The 12,283-nt window shown below is 53.1% G+C and overlaps 1 protein-coding gene across 2 annotated transcripts in view; it reads left to right on the plus strand.

Moving 5' to 3' along the window:
* The window catches only part of LOC144770336 (cytosolic phospholipase A2 gamma-like), a 902,397-nt gene that overhangs the window by 419,683 nt on the left and 470,431 nt on the right, over positions 1–12,283 (plus strand). For both annotated transcript variants that reach the window (XM_078654776.1, XM_078654777.1), the window contains exon 9: positions 12,033–12,086. In XM_078654776.1, the coding sequence (XP_078510902.1) occupies positions 12,033–12,086 (54 nt within the window). The remainder of the gene's footprint in view (positions 1–12,032; positions 12,087–12,283) is intronic.

The following is a 12,283-nucleotide window of genomic DNA, read 5'->3' on the forward strand; positions in this document are numbered from 1 at the left end:
AATTGCAGATAATAGTGTACACAGGTTCCATGGGTACCTACTGATACCACGTAGAAGCCAGCCGGGTCCAGAGAAGTTGTCTGCATCTGAGCATGACATTTATACAATGGCATTTGCCACTGTGTTTGAAATGGGATCTCTGGTTGTCTAAGGCTTGTGCCAAAGCCAGGCAGAGACCACCACTCTAGTCAGGGCAAGGGAGTTACATGTGTAAAGCGTTTGCCCAACACACACACAGCCTCAACAAAGTAGGCGCACTACAAAAGAAAATCCACACAAGGTTATTTAAAAATAGCCTTTGTATTATCATAAACACATTAGAAACCGAATCACACATTTACACTGTGCCAACTGGCACGATCGGAACCATCAGAACAGGTAAGTAAAAGCAAATATAAAACACAATCAGTAACTACTGGTACCATAATGTAATGACCTATGCATTAGCACATTAGACATAAACCCACACAAGGCCCAAACCTCGTCAGCATAAACACATTATGCAATTGGCTCCACCAGCAGAAACACATTATGCACTAACCCCATAAGCATAAACACATTACGCAAATAGGTACTTTCTCAAAACATCACAACCTGACATTATGCATTAACACATTAGGCCTTTTAAAAGGGCTTGAATGCCCTCTGTCCCAATGTCAGGGCCGACTGCCAATGCCGCAGAGAAAAGTGCGCACAGGCACAGTCCTAAACGTTGCAGCTGCCCACTAATTGCTGCACAGCTTTGAATAAAAATAAAGGCCGGGCACCTACTGTGCCTTCTGAACAATTGTGTGCAAGTGTTGCAGCTGCCTGCTCTCTTGCAGGGCATCTGAGAATGAGCCAACAAGGAAACAAGCACTGGCACTACACATGCCGTGGGAGCCCCCCTCCGGGACTCATAAAATAATGGGGTAAAACGTTGCAGCTGCCACCTATCGGGTGGGGCAGCTGGGTCGCAAAAAGGAAGGACTGACACCACTGTGCCTGAGGTGGGCCCTACTCTGGGGCCCTTACTACAAAAGTGCCCCCACAATGCAGTTGCTCGCAACGGCAGTGCCACTGCGAGGAAATGAAGGCACTACAAGTTGCAGCTGCCCGCTAATTGCTGGGCAGCTGTGACCATCACTGAGGCATGGGCCTTCACCGGGTCCTCTCCGGGGCTCTGAAACCAATGAGCCCAAAACGTTGCAGCTGCCCAATCAATCAATCAATCAATCCATCAGAATACTTGTAGAGTGCGCTACTTACCCGTGAGGGTCTAAAGGCGCTGAGGGGAGGGGGGTGCTGCTACTGCTCGAAGATCCAGGTCTTGAGGAGTCTTCTGAAGGCGAGTAGGTCTTGGGTCTGTCATATGTGGGTAGGGAGGGTGTTCCAGGTCTTGGCGGCGAGGTAGGAGAAGGATCTGCTGCCAGAGGTCGTTCATTGGATGCGGGAGACAGTGTCGAGTGCAAGGCTGGCGGAGCGGAGCTGGCGGGTGGGGGTGTAGAAGCTGAGTCTGCTGTTCAGGTAGGCCTGTCCAACGTTGTGGAGTGCTTTGTTTGCGTGGGTGAGGACCTTGAAGGTGATCCTTTTGTCTACGGGGAGCCAGTGTAGGTCTCCCAGGTGGGGGGTGATGTGGATGCGGCGGGGGACGTTGACTATCAGTCGGGCGGAGGTGTTTTGGATGCATTATAGTCGTCGTAGGTGTTTGGCTGGGATTCCTGCGTAGAGTGCGTTGCCGTAGTCCAGTCTGCTGCTGACGAGGGGCTGTGTAACCGTTTTTCTTGTTTCGGTAGGGATCCACTTGTAGATCCTGCGGAGCATGCAGAGGGTGTTGTAGCAGGAGGAGGAGACGGCGTTGACCTGCTTAGACATGGAGAGGGAGGAGTCGAGGATGACTCATAGGTGGCGTGCATGGTCGGTGGGTGTTGGTGCTGTTCCCAGTGTGGTCGGCCACCAAGAGTCATCCCAGGCTGAGGGGGTGGGTCCGAGGATGGGGACCTCCATCTTGTCCGAGTCCAGCTTCAGACAGCTGCTCCTCATCCAGTCGGAGACGGCCTTCATTCCCTCGTGAAGGTTGGTTTTGGAGGTGTATGGGTCCTTGTTGAGGGAGAGGATGAGCTGGGTGTCGTTGGCGTAGGAGATGATACTGAGGTCGTGATGGCGGGCCACTTGTGCGAGGGGGGCCATGTAGATGTTGAACAGAGTCTGTCTGAGGGGTGAGCCCTGGGGGACACCGCAGATGATATCGAAGGCTTCGGATTGGAAGGGTGGGAGGCGGACGCTCTGGGTTCTGCCGGAGGAGAAGTACGTGGTCCAGTCAAGGGCCTTCCCTTGGATTTCAGCTTCTAGGAGGTGTGTCTTTAGGTCCAGGAGGAAGAGGGCTGATGTTTCGCCATTGTCTAGTTGGCGCCTGATGTCGTCTGTGGCGGCGATGAGGCCTGATTACCTTTGCCGGGAACGGGAGCAGGGAGATGGGCCGGAAGTTCTTGAAGTCCTTGGGGTCTGCCTTGGGCTTCTTGAGGACGGCGTTGATTTCAGCGTGCTTCCAGCTTTCCGGGAATGTCACTGTTTTGAAGGAGATGTTGATGACCTTCCACAGTTGGGGTGCGATGGCTACGTCTGCTTTGTTGAATACGTGGTGTGGGCACGGGTCTGATGGAGACCCTGAGTGGATGGAGTTCATGACCTTGCGTGTCTCGTCGTCGTTGACGTTGGACCAGGAGGTCAGGCAGATGGCGCTGGTGGTGTTCACAGGGGAGGTGGAGTCTGGCGTAGTTGGGGCGGTCGTGGTGTTGAAGTTGTTGTGGATGTCAGCGATCTTGCGATGGTAGAAGATGGCTAGTGAGTCACAAAGCTCTTGCGAGGGCGGGATGTCGTTGGTGTTGCCGCTGGTGTTGGAGAGTTTCTTTACGATGCTGAAGAGCTCTTTGCTGTCGTGTGCGTTGTTATCCAGGTGGTATTTGAAGGAGGATCTCTTGGCTAGTCTGATGAGGTGGTGATGTCTGCGGGGGGGTCCTTGTGGGCTGCGTGGTTGTATGGTGTGCATTCGTGGAGCCATATTTTCTCCAGTTTCCGGCATGCGCGTTTGGAGGTCTGGAGTTCGTCGGTGAACCAGGTGGCTCTCTTGCTGGCATGGCTGTTGGAGGGTTTCTTGAGTGGGGCGAGGGTGTTGGCGCATTCGTCGATCCACTGTCTGAGGTTGCGGGCTGCAGTATCTGGGTTGGTTGGGTCAGTGGGTAGATTCTGGGTGAGGGTGGTGATCAGCTGGTCTTCGGTGACTTTGCCCCAGCAGCGGCAAGGCTGCTCTTGGGTGCGGTGGTGCGTGATTAGTTTCTTGAAGGAGAAATGGATGCAGTGGTAGTCGGTCCAGTGGAGTTTGGTGGTGTGGTCGAAGGCGACGTGGGTGCTTGTGGAAAAGACGGGGTCCAGCGTGTGGCCGGCGGCGTGGGTGGGTGCAGTGACGAGTTGTCTGAGGTCGGGGTTGGCGAGGTTGTTGACCAGGGTGGCGGAGTTAGTGTTGCTGTTGTTCTTGAGGTGGAAGTTCAGGTCCCCGAGGAGCATGTAGTCCATGGAGGCGAGTGCGTGGGTGCTGGTGAGGTCGGAGATGGAGTCGCTGAACTGAGCCCGGGGTCCGGGGGGGTCTGTAGATGAGTGTTCCTCTGAGGGTGGTGTTGGGGTCGATGTGGATCCAAAAGTGTAGGTGTTCGGCGGTGTTCAGGGTATCGTCTGCGTGGGTGGCGACCTTGAGGGTGGACCTGTGGACAATGGCTATTCCTCCTCCGGTTCCGTTGGTGCGAACCCTGTGGGTGATCTTGCAGCTGTCCAGGATGGCTATGGCTATGTCAGGCGCCGAGGAGTCATTCCACCAGGTCTCGGTCAGGAAGGCAACGTCTGGAGCAGAGGTGTCGAGCAGGTCCCAGAGCTCGACGGCGTGTTTGCGTGCGGAGCGGGTGTTAAGGAGTATGCAGCGGAGGTGGTTTGGTCCAGTCCTTGGAGGTTTAGTGATTCGGTCACAGGTGAAGTTGCAAGTGCGGCAGGAGAAGGGTCTGTGGGTCCGTTTTGGGGTGGCCTGGAAGCAGGTGTGGTTTAGGCCGGCGTTGAGTGCGTGGAGGCTGTTGGCGTCGTAGTGGAGTCTGGTGTCGTGGTGTTCATGGGGTCTAGGGGTTCTGGCACAAGGCACGGTCCAGGTGCGGATGGGTGCAGACGAGCTTGCCTTAGGCACGCCATCGGTGCGCCAGCGGTTCACCCGCTGCGCGCGCACGCCCACTGCCAGGCGGAGCAGCTGTAAGACCAGCACTGGCACTCGCCCCCTCTAACAACTAGATCATCAATGAGCCCCATTCACCGGGCTCTCCTGGACAATCGGCACTCATAGTCCTGTGGAGGTCTATCACGGTTCCCCCTTCAGCCCCCACACACCGGGGCTTTGACTGCTCCTCCGGACTTCCACAGGACCTCTCTGCTCCTCCCCGGTCCCTCTCCTGGGACCGGAACTTCAGCAAGGAACCTGTGAGGCTCCGGACGTCCTGGAAAGCCAGCGGGGCTACTCCCCAACAGCACGGGAGCCCCGCTCAGGATGGCAGCCACCTCTTCACTGGCCGGTGCAGCACACACTGGGCTCTGCCTTCACCATGATAGCCCCGCGGCTCAGCTGCAGTCCTCCCGACTTTTCTTTGTGCACCGAAGTGCGGGATAGGCTCCCGTCCGCTTACTTTCCATGTGCAAGGGTGCCCCGCCCCCAAACAGGAAATTCTGCCAGACTTCCGGTTTGCGTGGCAGTGGCCCGGCAGCAACTTCTCTCACCTGGCAAAAGTGCGGGGTAGGCTCACGTTTTTAAGGTACCGATTCGAGGTGGGCTCCCGCTCGGTTTTCAGCATAAATCAGCGGGGTAGGCTCCCCTTCTTCTTCTTGCACTGCGGGGTGGGCTCCCCATTACATCAGCACCACTGCGACTGCAATTGCGGGGTGAGCACCCACCCGATAAGACATTTCTAAAGCAGGCTGGGAACCCATTCAAATGAGCACATAAGCGGCTGCACCAAGTAAACAGCTCAGGGGAAATCATACACACCAGGATTCCCTCGGGCACATCGCAGCCCCGCTCTGCCAGTCCACAGCTCCTCTCTCCATGGCTGGTAATTTAAATATAGCACTCACCAGGCGCTAGAAGGCACAGATTCAGCAGGGAACAGTCCTCAGGTATCCAGGGGCGTAGCAGGGCCCAGAGAGGCCAGCACACAAGACCCTCCAGCAGGGAGGAACCAGATGCAACAGGTTCAGGGGGATTTGGAGCACTTTGTTTTGTAAGCTCCTCTTCCCTTTTGTCAGGTGGGGCTCGTCATCAGACACACCACAGGGGGCATAGCTAGCATTCACTAGGGAAGACACCATCCTTCTCAGAGTCAGGGGATTACCCCTTCCACTACTCTTAGCCCAGGTGTCCCATTCAGCCTAGTGCAGACTCACCATGCGCCTTCTGGTGCCTCCCACACCTCCCAGCTCCTGTCAATCACAAGCCAGACATGCAATTCACATCAGGCAGTCAGACACATAGCACACAGAAATGCCAAGTTCTAAAAGTGGCATTTCTCACCAGTCACCATAAATCTGCGCACCACATGGCACAGCATTTATCCTCACGAGTTCATATACACTAAACTCGACCCTGAACTCTCTCATACCAGGAATTACCATGGACACACTTATCCTCCATGCATTCCTATTATAGAGCAGGTCAATCACACCATACGTACACAGAGAGCGCACACACTTTACACTGGACCACAGTGCTAAAGTGCCTAGAGGCCTAAAACCACTACCACCAGGTTACAGAAAAAAGCTAGGAGAGTGCAAAACATTTTGGGGTGAACCTGCCAAAAGGGCCAAGTCTAACACAAGCCCCTTCCAGCCCAAATGCAGAGCAGACCAATCACTCCCTTGATGGGATTCCCTGCCTTGTGTTATAGAACAGGGACGCAGGCCAGAAACTACAGGGACACCCTCCGGTTCTAAGCCACTCTGAACCCACGTGGTTCCCTCTACAACAAACTCCCAGGCCCAACTAGGCTACCCCACTGGTACTACCTAGTTGTCCATGGCCAGGACCAGGCCCTAGGCCATCCAGATGTCACAGCTCCTTGCCAATCCACAGAGTGGGGGGCAGTAACCCCTGGCACATAATAGCCAGTCTCCACTCTCCCTCTCAGTGTGGTTCCCCACTACCACTGATCCTTCAACCTGGGGTCCGTACCCTGAAGCTGACCAGAGGTCAGGGACAAGGATCTCCTCCCCTACCACCTCTTCTAGGGTTACCCACTCTCCTATGGGAGGCAACCTCAGAAAACCACACACTCCAACCAGCTGAAACTCCCTAACAGGAGGCCAGCTCACTCAGACCCTAGGAGATTCCTGTCTTCAGAAAAACAAAGCACACACCTCAATTCCTCTTCAAGCAGGGGGGACACAGCACACAGCAAAGTCCCTTAGTCCTCTACCTCAGCAGAACCAACAAACTATAGGTCAGCTCCCAGACACACTGCCATGATGGCACTTTTCCGAAGTCTATTCAGCTGTTCTCTTTGGCAGGGATTCCCCCTTGATCACAAAGCTTCCAAGTCTCACAACCTAGGGTCAAAACCCTCAGGTTGTACCGGGGTCAGAGGCGAGGACACCCTCCCTCTGTGCCCCCTTCCAGAGTTCTGCACCCTCCCACCTTGGAGCAATACCCCTGGAAGCCAAACCGGTCAGGACACTGATTACAGATGCCCTTCCCTTCAGGTCAGGCTGAACCTGAACCTGGCCTCCCAAACCTCGGAGCTTAACCCTTTGGTCAGACAATTGCCCAGCAAACCAGGACTTCCGGGGGAGCATGCATGCCCCCCTTGAGGGTGACACATAACTAATGGGTTGTGTGACAGTCTGCCTGGCTCTAATCTCACGACCTCCTGTCCACCTGACAGGGCGCAGAGATCCCCCAGGACAGAAGTGGCATCACCATGGTCACTCATTGGTGGCTCAGCCCTTCTGGCTGGCCCTTGACCCAATGGTTCTTCCACTGGGGACTCTTTCCCCCTCTCACTCCTCAACCAGGGCTTCTGCACCCTCCACTTAGGAGTGGTACTAGGAGTGGTACTGCCCAACACCAGGACCACATGAGCTCTGGTTACAGACACTCCACGTCCTCTAGACACTGGAAGATCCTCCTCAAATAACCTACAACTACAGCCTAGGTCCCCGATCTGGCGCTCCCTTAGGGAACACTCCATGCCCTGAGGGTTTCGGGTCACCATGGGACACACCGTCCCACACTCACTCTGTCTCCACTGAGACAGGACATGAGCCCCTACACCCCTCGCATTCACTGGGACCTAGCTGGGATACACTGAACCTCTTCCACCACACAGGACCGGAGGATACTCAAGCTACTACTTTTTGAATCACTCCCCAATGCCTCTGCAGACACTCTGGCGGACAGCCTGAGGTCCGCCACCTTTATCACCAAAAGAACTCACACCCACTCGTCCAGTGCAACACACCACTCATCCACACCTGCCTCTAAGACTGGTGAGACAGTTCCTTACTGCCCCTCAATGTCAACCTGTACCCCTCTTACTGAGCACCAGTTACCATACTGTCGGAACGGGAATGTGGCTTTCTGCACTGGACTCACTTCTGCTGCCACCACTGGATCCCACCCTACTGGTGAATCCAGACATCTCACACTGCACTAACAATCAATCAAGAGTTTTTGTGTAGCGCGCTATTCACCCGCTAGGGTCTCAAGGCGCTGTGGGGGGGGCTGCTACTACTTGAAAAGCCAGGTCTTGAGTTGCTTCCTGAAGGAGAGATGGTCCTGGGTGAGTCGTAGGTGGGTGGGGAGGGTGTTCCAGGTCTTGGCCGCCAGGTAGGTGAAGGATCTTCCTCCGGTGGTGGTTCTGCGGATCCGTGGGACAGTGACGAGGGCGAGGCTGGCGAAGCCGAGCTGGCGGGTTGGCGTGTAGAACGTGAGGCGGTTGTTGAGGTATTCGGGGCCCAAGTCATGGAGAGCCTTGTGTGCGTGGGTGAGGAGTCTGAACGTGATCCTCTTGCTGACGGGGAGCCAGTGCAGGTCCCTCAGGTGGGCGGAGATGTGGCTGTGTCGGGAAGTGTCCAAGATGAGTCGTGCTGAGGCATTCTGGATGCGCTGGAGTTTTTTCTGTAGTTTGGCGGTTGTCCCAGCGTAGAGGGCGTTCCCGTAGTCCAGACGGCTGGTGACGAGGGCCTGGGTGACCGTTTTCCTGGTTCCAGTGAGGATCCAGCGGAAGATCTTACAGAGCATGCGGAGTGGGTTTGAAGCAGGAGGAGGTAACGGCGTTAAGGGAGGAGTCAAGGATGAAGCCCAGGTTGCGTGCGTGGTCCGTGGGCTTGGGTGGGGGGCCCAGAGCAGGGGGCCACCAGGAGTCATCCCAGGCGGAGATGGATGGGCCGAGGATGAGGACTTCCGTCTTGTCTGAGTTCAGTTTCAGGCGGCTGAGCTTCATCCAGTCTGTGATGTCTTTCATTCCGTCCTGGAAGCTGGCTCTGGCGGAGGTGGGGTCGTTGGTGAGGGAGAGGATCAGTTGGGTATCGTCGGTGTAGGAGATGATGTTGAGGTTGTGCTTGCGTGAGATGGCTGAGAGGGGGCTCATGTAGACGTTGAGGAGGGTGGGGCTGAGCGAGGAGCCTTGAGGTACGCCGCAGATGATCTTGGTGGATTCTGAGAGGAAGGGCGGGAGACGGACTCTTTGGGTTCTGTCCGTCTCCCGCGAGGAAGGAGGTGATCCATTCCAGGGCCTTTCCTTGGATCCCGGCGTGGCGGAGGCGGGTTGTCAGGGTGCGGTGGCAGACCGTGTCGAACGCAGCCGAAAAGTCGAGCAGGATGAGGGTGGCGGTTTCTCCGTTGTCCAGCAGGGTCCGAATGTCGTCGGTGACCGCGATGACGGCGGTCTCGGTGCTGTGGTTCGCTCGGAATCCTGACTGCGACGGGTCGAGGGAGCCGTTCGTCTCCAGGAAGGCTGTCAGCTGTTTGTTGACGGTTTTCTTGATGACTTTTGCAGGGAAGGGGAGGAGCGAGATGGGGCGGAAGTTCTTGAGGTCTGAGGGGTCTGCGGTGGGTTTCTTCAGGAGGGCGCTGATCTCTGCGTGCTTCCAGCTCTCTGGGAAAGTGGCGGATATGAAGGAGTTGTTGATGATGTCCCGAAGTTTGGGTGCGATGATGGAGTCCACTTTGTTGAAGATGTGGTGTGGGCAGGGATCGGCTGGGGAGCCCGAGTGGATGGTGTTCATCGTGTGGGTGGTATCTTCCGTGCTGACCTGAGTCCAGGCGCACAGGGTGGTGGTGGGGGGTGTAGGTTCGGTGGTGGGGTACGAGTTCTGAGCGCCGAAGCTGTCGTGTATGTCGATGATCTTACGGTGAAAAAAGGTGGCCAGAGAGTTACAGAGGTCTTGAGAAGGCGTGATGTCGTTGTTGCTGGCGTTGGGGTTGGAGAGCTCTTTCACGACGTTGAAGAGTTCCTTGCTGTTGTGGGTGTTGTTGTCCAGTCGTTCTCTGAAGGATGACCTTTTGGTGGTGCGGATCAGCTGGTGGTGTTTGCGGGTGGCGTTCTTGAGGGCTGTCATGTTATCCATTGACTGGTTGTGGCGCTCAGGGGATAACCACCCTCCCTAGCTAGCTGTTTCTCCTTCACACTCCCTCTCTTCCCTCCAATCTACCCACACATCTGGGGACAGGAAAATCCCTTGACTCTGAATAGGATGGTCTCTTCCCTTGTGAATGCTGGCTCCGCCCCCCTGTGGTGTGGCTGATGACGAACCCCCACCTGACAAAGGGGAAGAGGAGCTTGCAAAACAAAGTGAATTAGATCAGTTCTGGTGTGCTGTTCCTGTACTACTAGGGCGTGCTGCTGCTGGGGGCCCAGGAGGAACCACCATGGGGGCTTGCCTCCCTGATTGAGGGGCCTGTGTGCTGGCCTCCCTGGGCCCCTCTACTCCCCATGATATCTGAGGACAGTCCAGTGCCCCATCCCTTACCCTTCCCACTACTCTTAGCCTAGGTGTCCCATGCAGCCTAACACAGACTCAGCCTGCCCCTCCCTTTAGCCACCCACACCTCCCAGCTCCTGTCAATCACAAGACAGACATGGAATTCACATCAGGCAGGCAGACACATAGCACACAGAAATGCCAACTTCTAAAAGTGGCATTTCTCCACCAATCACCATAAATCTGCGCATACCATTGCGTAGCATTTACCCTCACAAGTTCATACATACTAAACTCGACCCTGCACTCCTCTCATACCAGGAATTACCATGGACAAACGTATCCCCTATGCATTTCTATTTGAGGGCAGGCCAATCTCACGACATGTACACAGAGAGCGCATGCATTTTACACTGGACCACAGTGCTAGAGTGCCTAGAGGCCTAAAACCACTACCACCAGGTTACAGAAAAAGGCTAGGAGAATGCAAACAAAGAGACTGGAACATTTCCCATTGACAATTTTGTATCCAACCATCTTCCACCATCATCAGATTCTTGGTAAACCAGCTTAGCACACAACAATTTATGACAAAGTGTAATAACTCGCTTCCTTTCACCATCACCTGGGGAAAGAAAACATCACCTACCCAACCTCTTTTTGGTTTTATTGACTCCTGTTTTGTATGGTGTGACTTCTTAAACAAAGCCATACTTGCACCCAGATGAGCTAAATGGGATAAAACACACATTGTCTTTTAATGGGAGAGTTTAAACCCCTGACGTTCTAAGAAATTATTTTTAAGGACATAAACAACTTTTGACAGATAAAAAATGCAACAATTCGTACCAACCAAGGAAAAGAATCATTGTAGACTTTATCATGACATACATATACCAAAAAGCAGTAAGGTGAAGATAAAAAGGAACTAAACGTGAGATAGAAAGAGGATGAAAGAGAGAAAAATATAATGCTAAGAGAAAGAGATAGCAAGAAAGAAATAATCATCCGTGAATTAAGAAGGAATACAATATAACATACCTAAGAAGAGCAGTGTCCAAGGTAAGGTTGGGGGTAAGGCCACATGAAACAGATGGTGCATTGGGAGTCCAAGGGGACAATACAAGAGGAGCATAACACATGTTACATAATATAGGGAAGACCAAAAAACACAAATGATATACCTGCATAAAAGTAAATAAAGATTAATAATCCACAATAACTATAAGAATTACCATAGAAAATAAAGGAGAAAGAGGCTCATGAACATTGTATGGAGGTAGCAAAAATTTCAACAAATTATTACCAACAATTATGTAACAATGAAAACATTGAGATACATTTTTGTGACATTTTCAAAAGGGCTTCCTTTGCCAAATAAGGGCCTCATTACAATGAGACTCGGAAAGCCACCGACCACAGGTCGGAGTCTTTCTGAGTCAAACTGTGGGTTTAACTTTCGACTGCCTCATTACGATGAAGGCGATCGAAAGTGAAACCGGACGGTCATTCCGGCTAGATTCCGATGGGCTCAAGGACCCTTTCAGCCAGTCGTAGGCCTGACCGTAATCCCAATGGACAACGTTTCCTGTTGGAAAGCAACTTTGGGGACCCCAAGCAAGGCTCCATTTTCTCTGAGGGCTCCGGTTGGGGGCCTGGCCCTCTGGTGATCCCTGCATTGTGTGGCAGGCACCTTGAGGTATCTGCCACGCAGTGCAGAAATGAACAGATTCTCCCATGTCTCTATGGGAGAATGTGCTATGGCCGTTTTACAGCCACAGCACAAGCTCTCATTGAGAAATGGGAGTATGTAAACACACCATGTGAGCCCGCTTTGTAATGGTGCGGTTGGAACAGCCAATCATCATAATAAGGCCCTAAGCCCAAAACTAGACCAGGAAAAAAACAGAAGACACCGAATTCAATCGACAAATATCAAGATTTCTGTTTTGTCTTTATTGCTTTGTCTGCTTCTGCTCATCTGGTTATAGTCATACACATGCTTTAACATTGGCAAAGTCATTCCTGATCTATTTTTTATGTTTTTTTAGGGCTGTGGGGAAGTGCAATTGCAAGCATTCAGGAAATATTTCGCATAACCATAGGTAATATTTATACTTTTTACATTAAATTGGGAATATATGACCTCCTTTGCTCCTATATCAGTGTCTTATACTCTCTGATGTGTAACACATAACATGGTGTTGGCAGGAAAGCCCTTCATCTGTATGAATAAGTATGAATTAATGAATTTTATTGTGCATGATTAATTTAAACCGTTGCATACATTAAAACTTATTAT

Source organism: Lissotriton helveticus, chromosome 7 (genome assembly GCF_964261635.1).
Source record: "Lissotriton helveticus chromosome 7, aLisHel1.1, whole genome shotgun sequence".
NCBI lineage: Eukaryota > Metazoa > Chordata > Amphibia > Caudata > Salamandridae > Lissotriton > Lissotriton helveticus.